This window comes from Mytilus californianus, unplaced genomic scaffold (assembly GCF_021869535.1).
Source record: "Mytilus californianus isolate M0D057914Y unplaced genomic scaffold, xbMytCali1.0.p SCAF_3, whole genome shotgun sequence".
In the NCBI taxonomy this organism is placed as follows: domain Eukaryota; kingdom Metazoa; phylum Mollusca; class Bivalvia; order Mytilida; family Mytilidae; genus Mytilus; species Mytilus californianus.
Window position 1 is genome coordinate 74,388,264 of NW_026262679.1, and position 15,227 is coordinate 74,403,490.

The 15,227-nt window shown below is 30.4% G+C and overlaps 1 protein-coding gene across 1 annotated transcript in view; it reads left to right on the plus strand.

Moving 5' to 3' along the window:
- LOC127735079 (AP-5 complex subunit beta-1-like) overlaps window positions 1-15,227 on the plus strand; it is a 30,455-nt gene that overhangs the window by 6,200 nt on the left and 9,028 nt on the right. The window contains exons 4-15 of the mRNA XM_052245173.1: window positions 682-813; window positions 1,708-1,820; window positions 2,101-2,134; window positions 3,308-3,466; window positions 4,311-4,385; window positions 5,249-5,386; window positions 7,408-7,543; window positions 8,742-8,895; window positions 9,570-9,659; window positions 10,442-10,577; window positions 12,573-12,708; window positions 14,132-14,238. Of these exons, the coding sequence (XP_052101133.1) occupies window positions 682-813; window positions 1,708-1,820; window positions 2,101-2,134; window positions 3,308-3,466; window positions 4,311-4,385; window positions 5,249-5,386; window positions 7,408-7,543; window positions 8,742-8,895; window positions 9,570-9,659; window positions 10,442-10,577; window positions 12,573-12,708; window positions 14,132-14,238 (1,410 nt within the window). The remainder of the gene's footprint in view (window positions 1-681; window positions 814-1,707; window positions 1,821-2,100; window positions 2,135-3,307; window positions 3,467-4,310; window positions 4,386-5,248; window positions 5,387-7,407; window positions 7,544-8,741; window positions 8,896-9,569; window positions 9,660-10,441; window positions 10,578-12,572; window positions 12,709-14,131; window positions 14,239-15,227) is intronic.

Here is a 15,227-nt window from a genome sequence, read left to right on the forward strand (position 1 = left end):
TTAGTAATTTCATTGTTGATACACAAAAATGAAAAGAACATAACACTGTTGATTGGATATATATCCATTTTTAAGAAAGTTTTTGACCAAGCACAAAGTTTTGATGTTTTCTGTTTTGAATTATCACTTAGAATGCATTAGATTCTAAAACAGTGAATTCTTACATAAGTCATTACATAAAAATAAGAAGATGTGGTATGTATGCCAATGAGACAACTCTCCACAATAAACCAAAGACTTGGAAATTAACAACTTTTTTCATATTTGCCTGTTTTAAGTCAAGAGATACCCCAAGAGGAAACTTGATTAAAGAAAACAAAACACCAAACTGTGTAATATGAAATATCACTTATTTTTCATGTCAGGGCCTTTTATAGCCAATTTTACAGTATGGGTTTCCTCATTGTTGAAGGCCGTACAGTTGCCTATAATTGCATACATCCACTTCATTTGAACTCCATTGGATAGTTGTCTCATTGGCAATCATACCACATTTTATTTTTATATTAACAGGATAAATGTCGAAATCATTGGCACAATCTTTGCAGTCACACTTTAAATTACCAAAGAACTATAATGTATGAGGGAAAATAAACTTATGCATTATAATGCATGAAAATTTATAAATAAGTATGAAGTATATGATTTACTTCATATCAGTCATAAGATATTTTATTTCAGGCAACTGATATTTGTTCATCCATTGTAAAGATATTAACAAAAGCAGTTACTTCTGGTGTTGATTCTTCAGAGAGCTGCTACTACAAATCTTGCTGTTGTCAGTGCTTGTGCCAAATAGAAGAATGGAAACCAGTAAGTATATTATGATAGTTGTTCAGAAAAAGGAGATTCAAGTTGAAGTTTGAGGTTTAAAAAAAGAGAGGAGTTAGCAAGTACATGTAGGACTGTCAAGCACACAATTGAATCAAGCTTTTACAGAAAACAGACAAGTGCTATATTAACAACATTCATACAAAGTAAGAAAATGTAAAATTTTCTGGTACAAGGTTTTGAAACAGAGAGAAAAGCATGGCCCCTGAGCTTTTATCCTGTTTAGTAGCGAGTACAAATAAATTTTATATTTTCCTACACTGTACGAATGTGTTTTTTTCTTGCAATTGAACATTATTAAACTTATAGTTTAAAGAGACTTTAAAGGTAAACTATACTTTTATCACTTCCTGCTATCTGTACACCTGTATTTTTATAGTAGATAGGTTGATTACAGGATAAAAGTGAACAAATGTAAATGTTTTCTACTGTCCTTTGGTTGCCTGTAATAAAAGATCTCTTTTACCCTAATAAGGTTGAGTCCCATGTCCTCTTTTCAGAAAAAAATCTCTTCAAGTAATCTGAAACTGAAATGATGTCTGATAGACTAACAAAAGTATACAAGTGGAGGTATTGAAAACAGAAAAAAATTATAAATGTCTAGAACTTTCAGTGATTTTTTTTTAGACACAAGAAAAATTATGCCATATTCGATGAAACATTTAATGCAAATTATAAAAGAAAATAGCCAATACATTTTGATTTTAATTATCTCAAATTCTCAAACAAATTATATTTTTTCACTCTCAAAATTTTTGGTTTAACATATACCTGATTGTTCCAGAAACATATGTTGTGCTCACAGAACTGAATATTATTAAATTTGATTTGCTAAGATCAGTATCATTATTATAAATTTGAGTTGCTATTTTTCAGGGGACGCTTTGGTCAGACCGTGAATATATTTTTAAATCATTTAGACAGGAAAAAATGTATATACATCAAGATTATGCTACATTGGTGACCAAAATAGTTGTAAATGGTGTTTGGTAAGGTTTAATACATTTATAGATTGAAAAAGACACAAAAACACACAAAATAATTTCAAACAAAGAATAAAATTTTGAATATATATATATAAGAAATTCAAAATTTAATTTGGGAATTTACTATTGCAGATCTTGGATAACTGACAATATAAGATTATTTATTTTCCATGATGATATTCCTGGCAGAAATTGAAATGCAAAAACAAATTTTAATTATTGTAATGTTCTTCTTGTTAGTTTTCTCACAAAACTTCACTGTGATTTATCTTTATGTTTTAAGTGGATTCCATCAGACAGAGGAAAATGGTGAAAATGTGAGTATAATATGTCATTCTATAACTGACTAATTTATTTTTATTTATTCATATAAAAGGAAAATGATAATGAAAAATGCTGATGGGACAGGGGACCCAATAATTTCCCCCATTACTTCAATGCAATTTTATTATAATTGAAGTGCAGATTTTTTTATTCCCTATATTTGACTGCCAATTTTAATAACTCTCTCATTCTAGGAGCCCCTACATGGTTTCTTGGAGAATTCTTGAAGGATCATGACCAGTATTTAAGGCAGCATTTTGTTCACTTCCTGGTTAAAATCGAAAAATAAAATTTGGACCATTTACTCAGACAATCATCCACCCTATCATTTCAGAATCACTTAAATAATAACAATTGTGGTGTTTATTTTCTAGGTAAAAATTGTTTTTCAAATGTGGTACTGTGACTCAAATTTTATTTTGTCAACAATGAATATTTCTTGGTTTGTAATTAGATTCATTTAAAAATAAGGTCATTGACCTTTATTTTACGCAAGATTTATTTTAGTTTATATTGGGACTTTTGGTGTAGTTTATGACTTTGCCATTTCTTTATTTTTTATTATAGCCATTTCAGTTTTTTGAGTACCAATGTCGAAAAATAAATGTGCAAAATGCACCTATGAAGTTATGATACGTTAAATTTATTACAGTACTTATTTATAGTAATAATTTACTACTACTTCATGGTCAGTGCCACTGCTAATCAACTGTAAGTCCCTGAGTGTAGATAACTGGCAGCTATGCATTATTGCTGCCATAATATAACTGTGTATCTTGACAGTTTTAAACTATTCTATTTTTTTTAGATCCCTTGGAATTTCAGCTTTCCACTGTTTGATGCTTTCAATTTTTCACAATTTTTCATTCTGAGAATCACTCAGCAACTGATATGAGATAATTTTTAAAAATAATTATGTGGTAAATTTGTTTGGGGCTGTTCCAGAATTTATTGCATAAGCATATCCAAAATTATTTCTTTTAAATTTTAATGGGTGCAGATAATTGTAGAAAGATAACTTGATCAATTAAAATTTATGCATAATGGGATAAAATAAAAAGTGCCTTTTGACCCTCCCCAAAAATTTAATTCCCAACAGCCATTAATATTAGAATCTCATAATTTAGCAATAAAACATTTGTTTAATATCTACCTTGTTTTTGAAGGGATTTCTCAGACAACAATCTACAGTAGAACCACAAGAATTTAGACAAATGGTCTCTATTATCATGGAAAATCCTGAACTTTATACTCCCAGTGGGTTGTGGCATGTGGTCACATCTGTCAAGGAAATTGTCCAGAATAATCATAACATTTCACCCACTGTATGTATAAAATATTAAATTATTTTGAACAATGTAGATCTATGTGAATAAAAAGAAATAAGCCATATCAAAATGAAATACCCCATATTAAAAAGTGATATGCCATATTAAAATCAATGTGACAGCAATTCAAAAACACCAGTAAAAAATAAACATTTTAAGACAGCAGTTCAAAAACAACGGTAAAAAATAAACATTTTGAGACAGCAGTTCAAACACACCAGTAAAAAATAAACATTTTTAGGTGTCATACATTGCAGTAAACTGAATGAGACTATGTTAACATTTGTACACTTGAAAGAAATTATGATTTCCTGTAGGACTTTAGAGAAACAGAATAATGATATAAAGAAGATAATTAAAGATGGATATAAATGTACATTCCATTGACTTTAAAAACATCATGTGAGCTTCCTCTTGATCTGGTTCAGATCTAGACACAAAAGTAACTTTAAAAGCAATTCTTTTGACTAAAATTAGATTATTACCAGAGAGGCAAAAGAAGTTTTGCCCTAGTTGCAAGTACTGTAACACAAGACAACTGAGGTGATTTCAGAATTGAGGTTCAATAATTGTTAAAAAAACACAACTGTAAAAGCACTAGATACAAGATATTGTCTATAACAACCTTTTATAAAGTATTACTTGATAAATATAATCAAATTCATTGTACAAAACTTAATCTAGATTGATGATTTCTCAAATATAGATATACGTTATCAAAAGTAATCAACTGTTTTAAAAATCAAGGTAGATAACTTGGTTTGAATTATGTTGTACATTATTTTTTAACATTCTAGAGTGTGTAACATTATGTGTTATCATGATTTTTATATTGTTTCAGATATTCAAACCATTGATGTTACATCATATGTCAACCATGGATCCTGTTATTCTTCATTTGATTATTTTTATTATGGTAAGTGAAAGAGAACATAATATTGTGGTATTTTTATTATGGTAAGTGAAAGAGAACATAATATTGTGGTATTTTTATTATGGTAAGTGAAAGAGAACATAATATTGTGGTATTTGAAAAAGTCAGAAAATTATTTTTTTATGATTCATACAGTTTTAACTAATTTAACAAAAGTTGTTAAGGTGATGTATACCTGAATAAAAAATTGAAACATATTTAGGCTAATACCATCCTTTTTTTTTTCATATTTGTTTGGTAAACTTATTAAAAAAAGTACATAATTCTGATTAAGCAAATTATGTGGCTGTCATTTCCTTATAAAATAAAAGGAACAGACAGATAACATCACTAAAAGAAATACGGTAAAATAATCTGCTAAAGGGCCAGCTGCCCCTGAACTTTAAAGAAATGATTCATTTATGATCTCATTTAAAAATATAGTTGTTGACCTCTTAAGCACTATTAAACATGGCTACCATTATAACTGGAAATAAAATAGGAAAGTTGACTCAAATTCATTAGTAAAGATATCAAAATTTGCAGAAATAGACAGATGCTTCCAAATTTTGGATAACTGAATGATTTGTTTGTTATCTCCTTTCAGAATTATGGTTGAGGATCTCAACATCTATCAAACAGATGCCATCATTTCTTAAAAAAAAAAAAAATGTGAGGGAAATAAAAAAAAATCTTGAAAAGGGCTAGTTGCCATAAAACATGTAGTAAACGATGCATTTATAATCCTATTTGTCCCTGTTTGACATTTGAACAAATCTTTTCATTTTCAGTTTTGAGATAACTGACCTGTTTTGATGAGCTGTGTCTTATATTAATGCCATTAAAAATGGTTGGTTCTATTTAAGGTAGAGTTTGAAAATGAGATACTAACAGAGAAAGAAGAATCACAGATCATTGGCAGTTTAATCAGAGGATTAGATCACCCATCACTGGTTCCAGCTCAGAGATTATTTTTTGCTCATTGGTTAAAACAAATATTACTGGTATGGAGGAGTGTCTGTCTATATTTTATTGACAAATCATGTATGTGAATGCTGGAAAAAGTTTCTTGACAATAAATTTCAGCCAAAAATTTTCAATTGAATTAAGTAATGACCAAAATTGATCTTTGAATATCTCTAGGCCATTTATGCTACACACAGAGTGTAAGTAAACACATCATAGATGCCATGCTTAAAATTTTGAATGCTGCATGTGCTTTTCATCTACCAAAGAATCATCAGTGACGCTCAAATCAAAATAATTTAAAAGGCCAAATAAAATATGCAGTTGAAGAGCATTGAGGACCCAAGATTCTGAAAGGTTTTGCCAAATACAGCTAAGGTAATCTATTCCTGGGGTAGAAAATCCATAGTACCGGTACTTCGAAAAATTCAAAGTTTTGTAAACAGTTAATTTTAAATTATTACCATTTCAATGGTGTCAACATAGAAGTTCTGACTACTGAGTTGATGATACTGTCGGGGAGGAAACCTCCACCAACAGTGGTGATATCTGTAAATTTTGTGTCTAATCTGTTTTTCTATTTTTGCAAAACTAAAGTTAACTAAACAGAGTGGTACTTTATTTACAAAGAGATCATTGGAGTGTTGACATTGAAGATAATAAAATTGAGAATGGAAATGGGGAATGTGTCAAAGAGACAACAACCCGACCATAGAACAGACAACAGCAGAAGGTCACCAACAGGTCTTCAATGCAGCGAGAAATTCCCGCACCCGGAGGCGTCCTTCAGCTGGCCCCTAAACAAATATATATACTAGTTCAGTGATAATGAACGCCATACTGAACTCCAAATTGTACACAAGAAACTAAAATTAAAAATAATACAAGACTAACAAAAGCCAGAGGCTCCTGACTTGGGACAGGCGCAAAAATGCGGCGGGGTTAAACATGTTTATGAGATCTCAACCCTCCCCCTATACCTCTAGCCAATGTAGAAAAGTAAACGCATAACAATACGCACATTAAAATTCAGTTCAAGAGAAGTCCGAGTCTGATGTCAGAAGATGTAACCAAAGAAAATAAACAAAATGACAATAATACATACTGTGGATTCATTTATTTTCGTGGGTACCAATTTTCGTGGATTGAAGAAAACTTGCATTTTCGTGGATATTTAATTTCGTGGTTTCGGCAAAGTCTGCATATTTCCTTTAGGAAATTTGTAATTCGTTGAACATTTAAATTTGTGGTTCCCCTATACCCACGAAATCCACGAAAATTGGTATCCAACGAATATTAATGAATCCACAGTAAATAACAACAGACTACTAGCAGTTAACTGACATGCCAGCTCCAGACTTCAATTAAACTGATTGAAAGATTATGTCTTCATCATATGAATATCAGGCACAATCCTTCCCGTTAGGGGTTTAGTATCATACCATCATAACATATATGAGAAGAACATAACCCGTGTCATGCCAACAACTGGTTTTTAAATAAATGTGTTTAGTGCCGATGCAAAGACCCTATAAGTGAATCAATATTAACGCCAAAATATGTATTATCAAGGCAGTTTATCCTAGTTATTTTTCATGGGGATGATGGAAGTTAAAAAAATATGTCTTCAAAGAGATATTTCTATATCAAAGCAAAATATTTGGAAGTTCCCAAAGATTTATGGAGAGTAACCACTTTTAATGTATGAATGCACACATAAGAAATATTTGTGTAATGGGTATCTAAAAGATTTTGTCTTAATATTGTTTGTGCTTCTAGAGTCTTACATATTATATCACATAAATTTTAAAAAAAAGAAACCTGTCTAATCCAACCCATTAAGTTCTTAATAATTTGTTTAAATTAGTTATACAGAATAAATTACTATTGACTATTTTTGAACTTCGTTCTTAATAATTTGTTTTAATTAGTTATACAGAATAAATTACTATTGACTATTTTTGAACATCCTGATACAAGATTTGATTTGAATAAGACAAGTTTTAAGTTTATGCACAGAAAGTTTGATTTTGACAGGTATCACATTGATTTTTTTTAGGATTCAGAAAAAGACTATGGAATTAAGAAGTATCAGTTGAATTTCTATCCTAGAGTATTTGACCCAATCGACTGTCAACTTAGTAAACTGTTGTTACTGAATTCCTGCATTCCACGATTAAGTGAACTACCTAGTGGTAAGAATGTTATATTTTACAATGACTTGTTGCACAAAATAAAAAATGAAGGATTCTGGAATTAATTTTTCAGGGTTTATATGCTATTAAAGAAGATTCACTAAGGCTGTAAAATAAACATTTAACTAGCATTATAAGTCATAAAATATTCTTAAATACCTAGCTAAATTAGAAATTATCACCATGAAATTGTAAACTGATGTTTAATTATAAAATATTTGAAAAAAGAATTAAGAAATGACAAAAATTTTCATGTTAACTTTGTTATGATTCAGATGCTGTTGAAAAGGTTTCTCAGTAGATATGAAATAGAAGCAGTCATAAAAAAATCTGCTGAAGAATGCAAAACTTCCTTGAATTAAATAGTTATGTTTTCAAACTTGAGCGAATATTTCAAGTGCTATGTCCAATTATAGGAAATGTTCATGTTTGGCATTCTTACAGAAAGATGAGTATACCAGCTGAAAATTCAGTCACTATATTGGATTGAAAAGGAAATAATATTAAGCTTTTGTCAAAGCTAAACTTTATCAATTCCAGTTACATGTTTTATGTAAAGATGGTGAAGAATGACATACATGTATGTGAAATATTTTGTCTCAGTCTTTCAATTTTTTCTCCATAGTCTAACTATACTTATGGAGCTTTTTTGGGAGGCATGTTGTTACACACGTAAAAAAGGAATACAAATGTGTCCCTGTTACTTGCTTGTAATAATGATTTATATGTCATTTCTGATTTTTCTATGTGTTATAACAATTAATGTGTGTTGGTAACAATTTTATTGTTTTGATTTCAACTTATAAAATTCTTCTTCTAGTGTTTTCACTGTATACTTTAGATAGAAGTTACGAACGGTTTTGTAATTGTCTTGTTAACATCTCAGTCATTGGGTGGGTAGTTGTCTCATAAGCAACAATACCACATCTCTTTATTTATATTGATCTGTGTAATTTATCATCACATTGATGTAGCAAAGCTGTTTCAATGTTAAGTCATATTGTATCAATCGCAGCGTCGATTGGTGCCATTTTAAAAGCTAATGAAGAATTTTTACACACATTGCTGTTGCATATAGGCCATCACTGATCTATTGTCTTTTTTTAGTCCGGTTGTTCAAAAGATTGTAATTGGAACTTTGTTTTGTTATTAACTTTCTCTGGGATGTTGTTCAGTCATCATATAATTTATATTGTAGATATGAATGGTGCCCTGTTATTGGCTAGTGTAGGATATTTACACAAATTAGTGTGGCATACAGGAAACCACAGAGCTGTTGTTGTTTTGTTTAGAGCATTATTTGGCATGTATCAGAGACATTGTAGCAGGTCTTTTTCACAAGACATCAACAGGTATGTGTAATATGTTCTGTAACAGTTGCTGCTGAAATGAATATGTTGATTTTTGTGTTATCCCAAAATAAACATGTTCAGTACTTGTTTATCAAGCTTTTGTGAATTCCAGAATACTACTGTAAGCATAACATAAGAAAATCAACTTCAGCTTGCTGAATAACCTTGACTATGATGTTTATTAAAACGATAACAAAGACAACAACACCCATCAATTACCGCATGGTAAGAGTTTATTCTGGTCGACATGTTTCGCCAACAAGTGTGGTGTCTTCAGGACAATATTACCTATGAAATCAAACAGAGAAGTACAAATTTTGCGGTTGTGTGGTTCACCGGAAGTAATGTTACAATAAAGGTTGTTATGACGACCTTATAGATATAAATAGAAAGTGAAAGTGAAATAAGAATCTAGTTAAATTAAAAGTGAAAGTTAGTCAATAAAGTTATTAACAATGTGGTTAGCTGCTATTCTCACACTTCTGTGTAGTTGTTCTCATGGCGGTTTCTAGTGGTATTATTGTAGAAATGATGATGTTTATTGTTTAAAACTTTCATTGGTTATAAATCTAAGGAATTGTGCGTATAAAGTCATAGATTTGTGTTTGTATACCGGTAGTTTTAGTTGTGTTGCTAAACAATACAAATGTTTATATCTATTGTTCTTATTTCAGATTTATTAAAGGATTAATATCAGGATTTCCACATTTCATTCCACATGCTTTAGATTTCTTGGAATGTTTGAGAGAGACAACTTCTGATAGGTAAGTATATACACCTTCAAGGTATACTTTTTTGTATTTTATGTGAAATTATATGATAAGTATATATGCATGGGTTTTCTTCTTAACTTTGAGGTAATTAAATGATAATGCTTTTTAAGTAACATTAGCACCTATATTCTGACTATGTGATAAAACCTGTAAAATCCAAACACTGACATCAAGACTTACAGTTTTGTCCAAAGTAGACAGGTATTTGGTTTCAATATTCTTAACACTGAAAAAACATTCATTGTGTTGTTTTTTTTTATGATAGAAATAAAGTAAAAATAATAGAATACATTCAGATACCATAGAGATAAATATAGAATAACTAATCCAAGAATTTTAATGTAAAAAAAATATTCAAAGAGTGGCCTAATAACACTACTTCATGTGTAGTGCATGAATTATCATTGTATTCAGCCACAAGTTGAATATGTTTCTGTATTTGAAATCTTTGATTAGTTATTCTATTTTAATGTACATAAATTAAGAAGTAAATACAAGGAACTTTAATCTTTTTCAACTCATTCTAAATTCATTTTGATGCAACCTCATGACAACATCTTGACTACACATATTGTTGTATGACCTCAGATGATTGAAATTATGGGATTATTGCACATGTAAATTATTCATATATATATATATTAGACTGGGAAATCATATACATTTGTATTTCATTACAACCAATGTGAAAATAACTTATAGTTTGATAACATTAAACTATATAAACTTAGAAATTGTCTATTCATTCATTTAAAGAACTGATTTCCTTTCAGCTCAATGTATTTAGAAATACTTAACCTACTACATTCCCAAGTTACATCAACAACATCTGAGGATTTAGCCAAAGATTACCAATATTTTCTTCAGGTTATGAGGAAAGTTTCACTACAGAAAGAGATATCACCACATGTAAGTTTAATAATCATTTTAGAACAAGTGAAGCTCTTGTTGATTGTTAATGAGTATGGTCATAGGAATAAGGTCAATGATATCCTATTTTGGCCCCAATTATGACTGTGATTAATACCAGTCCAAAACCAATACAAATACAGAAAAGTATTTTTAGCTTTATGGTCATAACATACTTTTTAATTATAACAGGTATGTAAATGTTCTATCTCATGAATTTTCCTGAAATTTTGCATTCAATTAGAGCCTGTGGAACTGCATATGAATATCGCGTAAAAATAGAAGTTACTTTTATACTTTTGGAGATCGTATATTTTATAGAAAGAAGTACAAATCTATAGGATGCATGGAAATATCGCAAAAAAGATTTAGTAGCTTGTCTTTATAAGTTTTTTTCCTAAAAACCTGTACTACAAATTTACTTTAAATTGACATGTAAATTCAACTTTAATTGCTGTTTTATTGTTTTTTAAATTATAGGGGTCACTGAATTCATGTTTGCTGTATAAATCATTTGAGTGTCTGTGTAATATCTAAAAATGTTGAAAAATAAGATTTCTTGTCTCAATGTTACAATTACTTTTTATATTCAGAAAACAAATTCTGTGACACCCAATAAATGTTATACTCCTCCTGAAAATGCATGAAATATTTGCCACTAAAGATTAAGCAAAAATCAATTAATATAAATTTTATCAATGAAAACAATAAAAAAGAAATTTCAGTAGCAATAACATATCTTTTTTTGTCTTTCATCGACTTTGAATATTTGCATGTTAAAGTTTTGCTATTTTAATTTCAACATTTGCATTGTACTATCAAAATTATCAAAATTATATACAGGCAAGAAAGACATATCTCTGTGTCAACATTTTATTAAAGAAAATACATTTGTACTACTATTTTCCAGATATTTAATTTGCTATATATCAGAAAATTTAAATGCTACACAAAGACAACAACATCGTAGATTACTGCAAGGAAAATCTTTATTATGGTCTACATGTTTCGCCACTTACAGTGGCGTCTTCAGGACAATTTAAACATAGAAAACAAATACTGAAGTACATAAAATGCGGTGCATATGGGGTTACAAAGGTTAACAAGACGTAACGTCACAATAATTGATTTGACAACGTTAAAATGAAAGTGAAAGTAACAACACAACTTCCACCATGCCCTACATGTGCGACTACCATACATCTTACAACATTCCCGACGCAATTGGAAGTAGTACCTCTTTCCGAGTGAAGCCTTTTGGAATGGTACGGAATGTCCTGTGAGGTGTTGTCCATTTTGGAAAAGACACTGACAATTCATTATTAACTTTTACTTTCACTTTCATTTTAACGTTGTCAAATCAATTATTGTGACGTTACGTCTTGTTAACCTTTGTAACCCCATATGCACCGCATTTTATGTACTTCAGTATTTGTTTTCTATGTTTAAATTGTCCTGAAGACGCCACTGTAAGTGGCGAAACATGTAGACCATAATAAAGATTTTCCTTGCAGTAATCTACGATGTTGTTGTCTTTGTGTAGCATTATTTTCCTGAGGTTTTAAGACAACCGCAGCATACCTCCGGGTATCCATCCTGATTACTCTCTACCAGCCTGTACCGTTAGAAGGTGTTGGTTCACTCGATGCAACAGAAAATTTAAATGTTATATTTCATTTTGTTATGTTCATGTGCAGTTCCTCATTCTCTAGTTGCATGCAAAATTTCATAAAGATCACCCATTTAAGTACCTGTTACCTTAACTGGGTAATATAAAGAAGTATTTTTTGCTGTTTATCAAGCATATTTGCATTTGGAAAGCTCTTTCCATTTCAGGTGAAACAAATATCAAGAAAATTACTGTTTACCATGTGTCTGTTCCAAAGTGTTATTTGTTTGATTAAAAGTCTTGTAACAAGGAAATGATACTAACCTCTACATAGACTGGTTTTCATAGTAAGTATTTTCAATATATTTTTTATGTTTATTTTGCAGGCCACCATTAAGTTTCTTAATCATCTGGTACAGAACGCTGCCAGTATAGATGGAAGTAGTTGGATCCTTGGGAATGGTATACTGGCTGTATGTCACAATCTTCTGGTATGTCATGGAACAAAGCAGCTATATACAGGTAATTACTGTATGTCAAAATCTTCTGGTATATCATGGAACAAAGCAGCTGTATACAGGTAATTACTGTATGTCATGGAACAAAGCAGTTATATACAGGTAATGAATGTACCGTATATCGGGTTTTTTTTGTGTCCGCTTTTTTTCGCGATTTGATGAAAAAATGGGCAGGTTAAATTTTCATTGTGTATAATTTTCACTGAATGGGAAAATACACGCGAAAAAAAAACTGTATAGTATTGTTAACAACATAAACTTGATTGACTGACAGGTAATCAATGGCAGATAAATATGAGTACTACAAACGAAAATACACATAATTCAGTGAACTTCCAAGGAACATATGTAAAGACACTGGGGCATGCTAAAAGTTGAAGGTTTTGATCATTACAGATAAACAAATGTCCGTGTAAATGTGATTTATTTCGATTTTAATTTTACATCAGATGCAAAATGTTTGTGTTATGATACCAAACAATAGATCGTCGCTATTTAACATCTTTTAACCTGTCACTGATTGCTGTGTTGTCAAAAGGCGTGCCATATATGATTAGTCATTTTAATTATTATATAAACAGAGATCTTTATTAAGTAGACACTTTCTTGTGAACTTTCAAACATTGATAAATCTTGGAATACGCAGTGAAATTTATGCAGGGTCAAATTTTAGCATTTCTTTAGCTGCAGCGAACAAAGCGAAAATTATACACACGCGAAAAATACCCGATATACGGTATATCACAATCTTCTGGTATGTCATGGAACAAAGCAGCTATATACAGGTAATTAATGTATGTCACAATCCTCTGGTATGTCATGGAACAAAGCAGCTATATACAGGTAATTACCGTTTAAAAAAACCAAGTATACTGAATCTGTTTGACGCAAATATTAAATACATTAAACAAAGAATAATACTCCCTAGAAAGAACACCTTTCAAATATTACACACAGTGATTATGCAAAAGTTTTTTTTTTTGGTTTGAAGATCTGCCAACCTTTATTTTTCTGAATTTCAGAAAAATTAAATTATGGTTTCTTGCTTTTTTTGTTATGGTCAATATGCAAAACTCCTGAAATATAAATAAAAAATTTGTATATAGTAGTTTAGATCTTTAAGCCATGTGTTATTTTATACATAAACAGAAAAGATTTCAAATGGACCACAGTGTGTTCGTTATAGAAATGAAGTCTAGAAATAGACATAAGCAGCTGTCAGATTGAGAAGTATAGTTTTGACAAATAATTTTACCGGACAAAACTTTGTTAAAATTTCATTACAATTAGTTCATTCTTTTTTTTTTACATCATGCCGTAAGATTTAAGTTAACAGAAAAGCAATACACATTTATAGTTTATATCTTTAAGGTAATATATTTTCAGATATCAATGACACAACAAACTGTACATATATTTTATTGCAGACATTGGTGATATTCTATTTAATATGATGATGTCCTATGAGGACATGGATATACAAGACAGAGCTTTATTTTACTACTCACTCCTCACATCAGCAACATCAAACAAGGTAAGGGAAGATAACTACTAGAGCAGTTGTTTTTACTGCATACTCACATTTGGTTTTACTTTGGAAAAATATGCATAATTGAATATGCTGAGGAAAACTAAAACTGCAAAGATCAGAATGAAATAAAAGTAAGAAGGTTTTAATTTCCACTTGTGAAAACTCATTATCCATGTAAAACCAAAAAACAAGAAGTAAAGTCTTTTTATTAATTTATCAATCATATTTTACTCAATATGATGACATTTTGCTGTAAAAAAAATTTTTTTAAATATCATCCAAAAAATGTATTAACTCTTACCATGTGGGGGCCATAATATTACAGCCTCTACCCAAAATACCAATTTTTAGCTCCAATGGCTCTCCATACTTTTAGAGGTCATCTGTATGGTAGGTATTTCAAAATTGATGCGTGTTCCCTCAACCTAATCTATTTATTGTCAAGTTTCTCAGGTTTAAGGGGCAGTTTGAGCCCAAATACAAACCTTGTATATTGAAATTGGATAAATCTGTTTTTCTGGAGGGGTGGGCTTCCCTTAGGTGTTTGGGACAAACAGTTCAGAGGCCTAAAACTTTCAAAAATAGTGTCAACTTTCGAGCATATAAGCACTGTTCATGTTTATTATTGAAATACGCTAAGGGAACAACCATTTCTAGTTGTAGGTCCTGGTGAAGCCAAAAATCAGGAAAAATTAGCAAATTCTGAATTTTTTGTGGAAATGACTTTCTTTAGACTATCATTCTTAGATCAGGTTTACTCTGAACTCAGCACTTTTGGGGTGAGTGTGTTCACTGAGGTCCACCCTACATACAGACTACAGTGAGACACATCTATCAGCATCCCTCAGTCTTCTAGGTCAAGAAATAGGATAAAAAAATCATCAAGGTTGATGCTTTTTCACCTGATGACCAACTTTGGCACTTATAATCTTTTATATTTTTATGAAATAAGAGCTAAAATTGAAATAAATGGAGTACTAGTCATTATATTG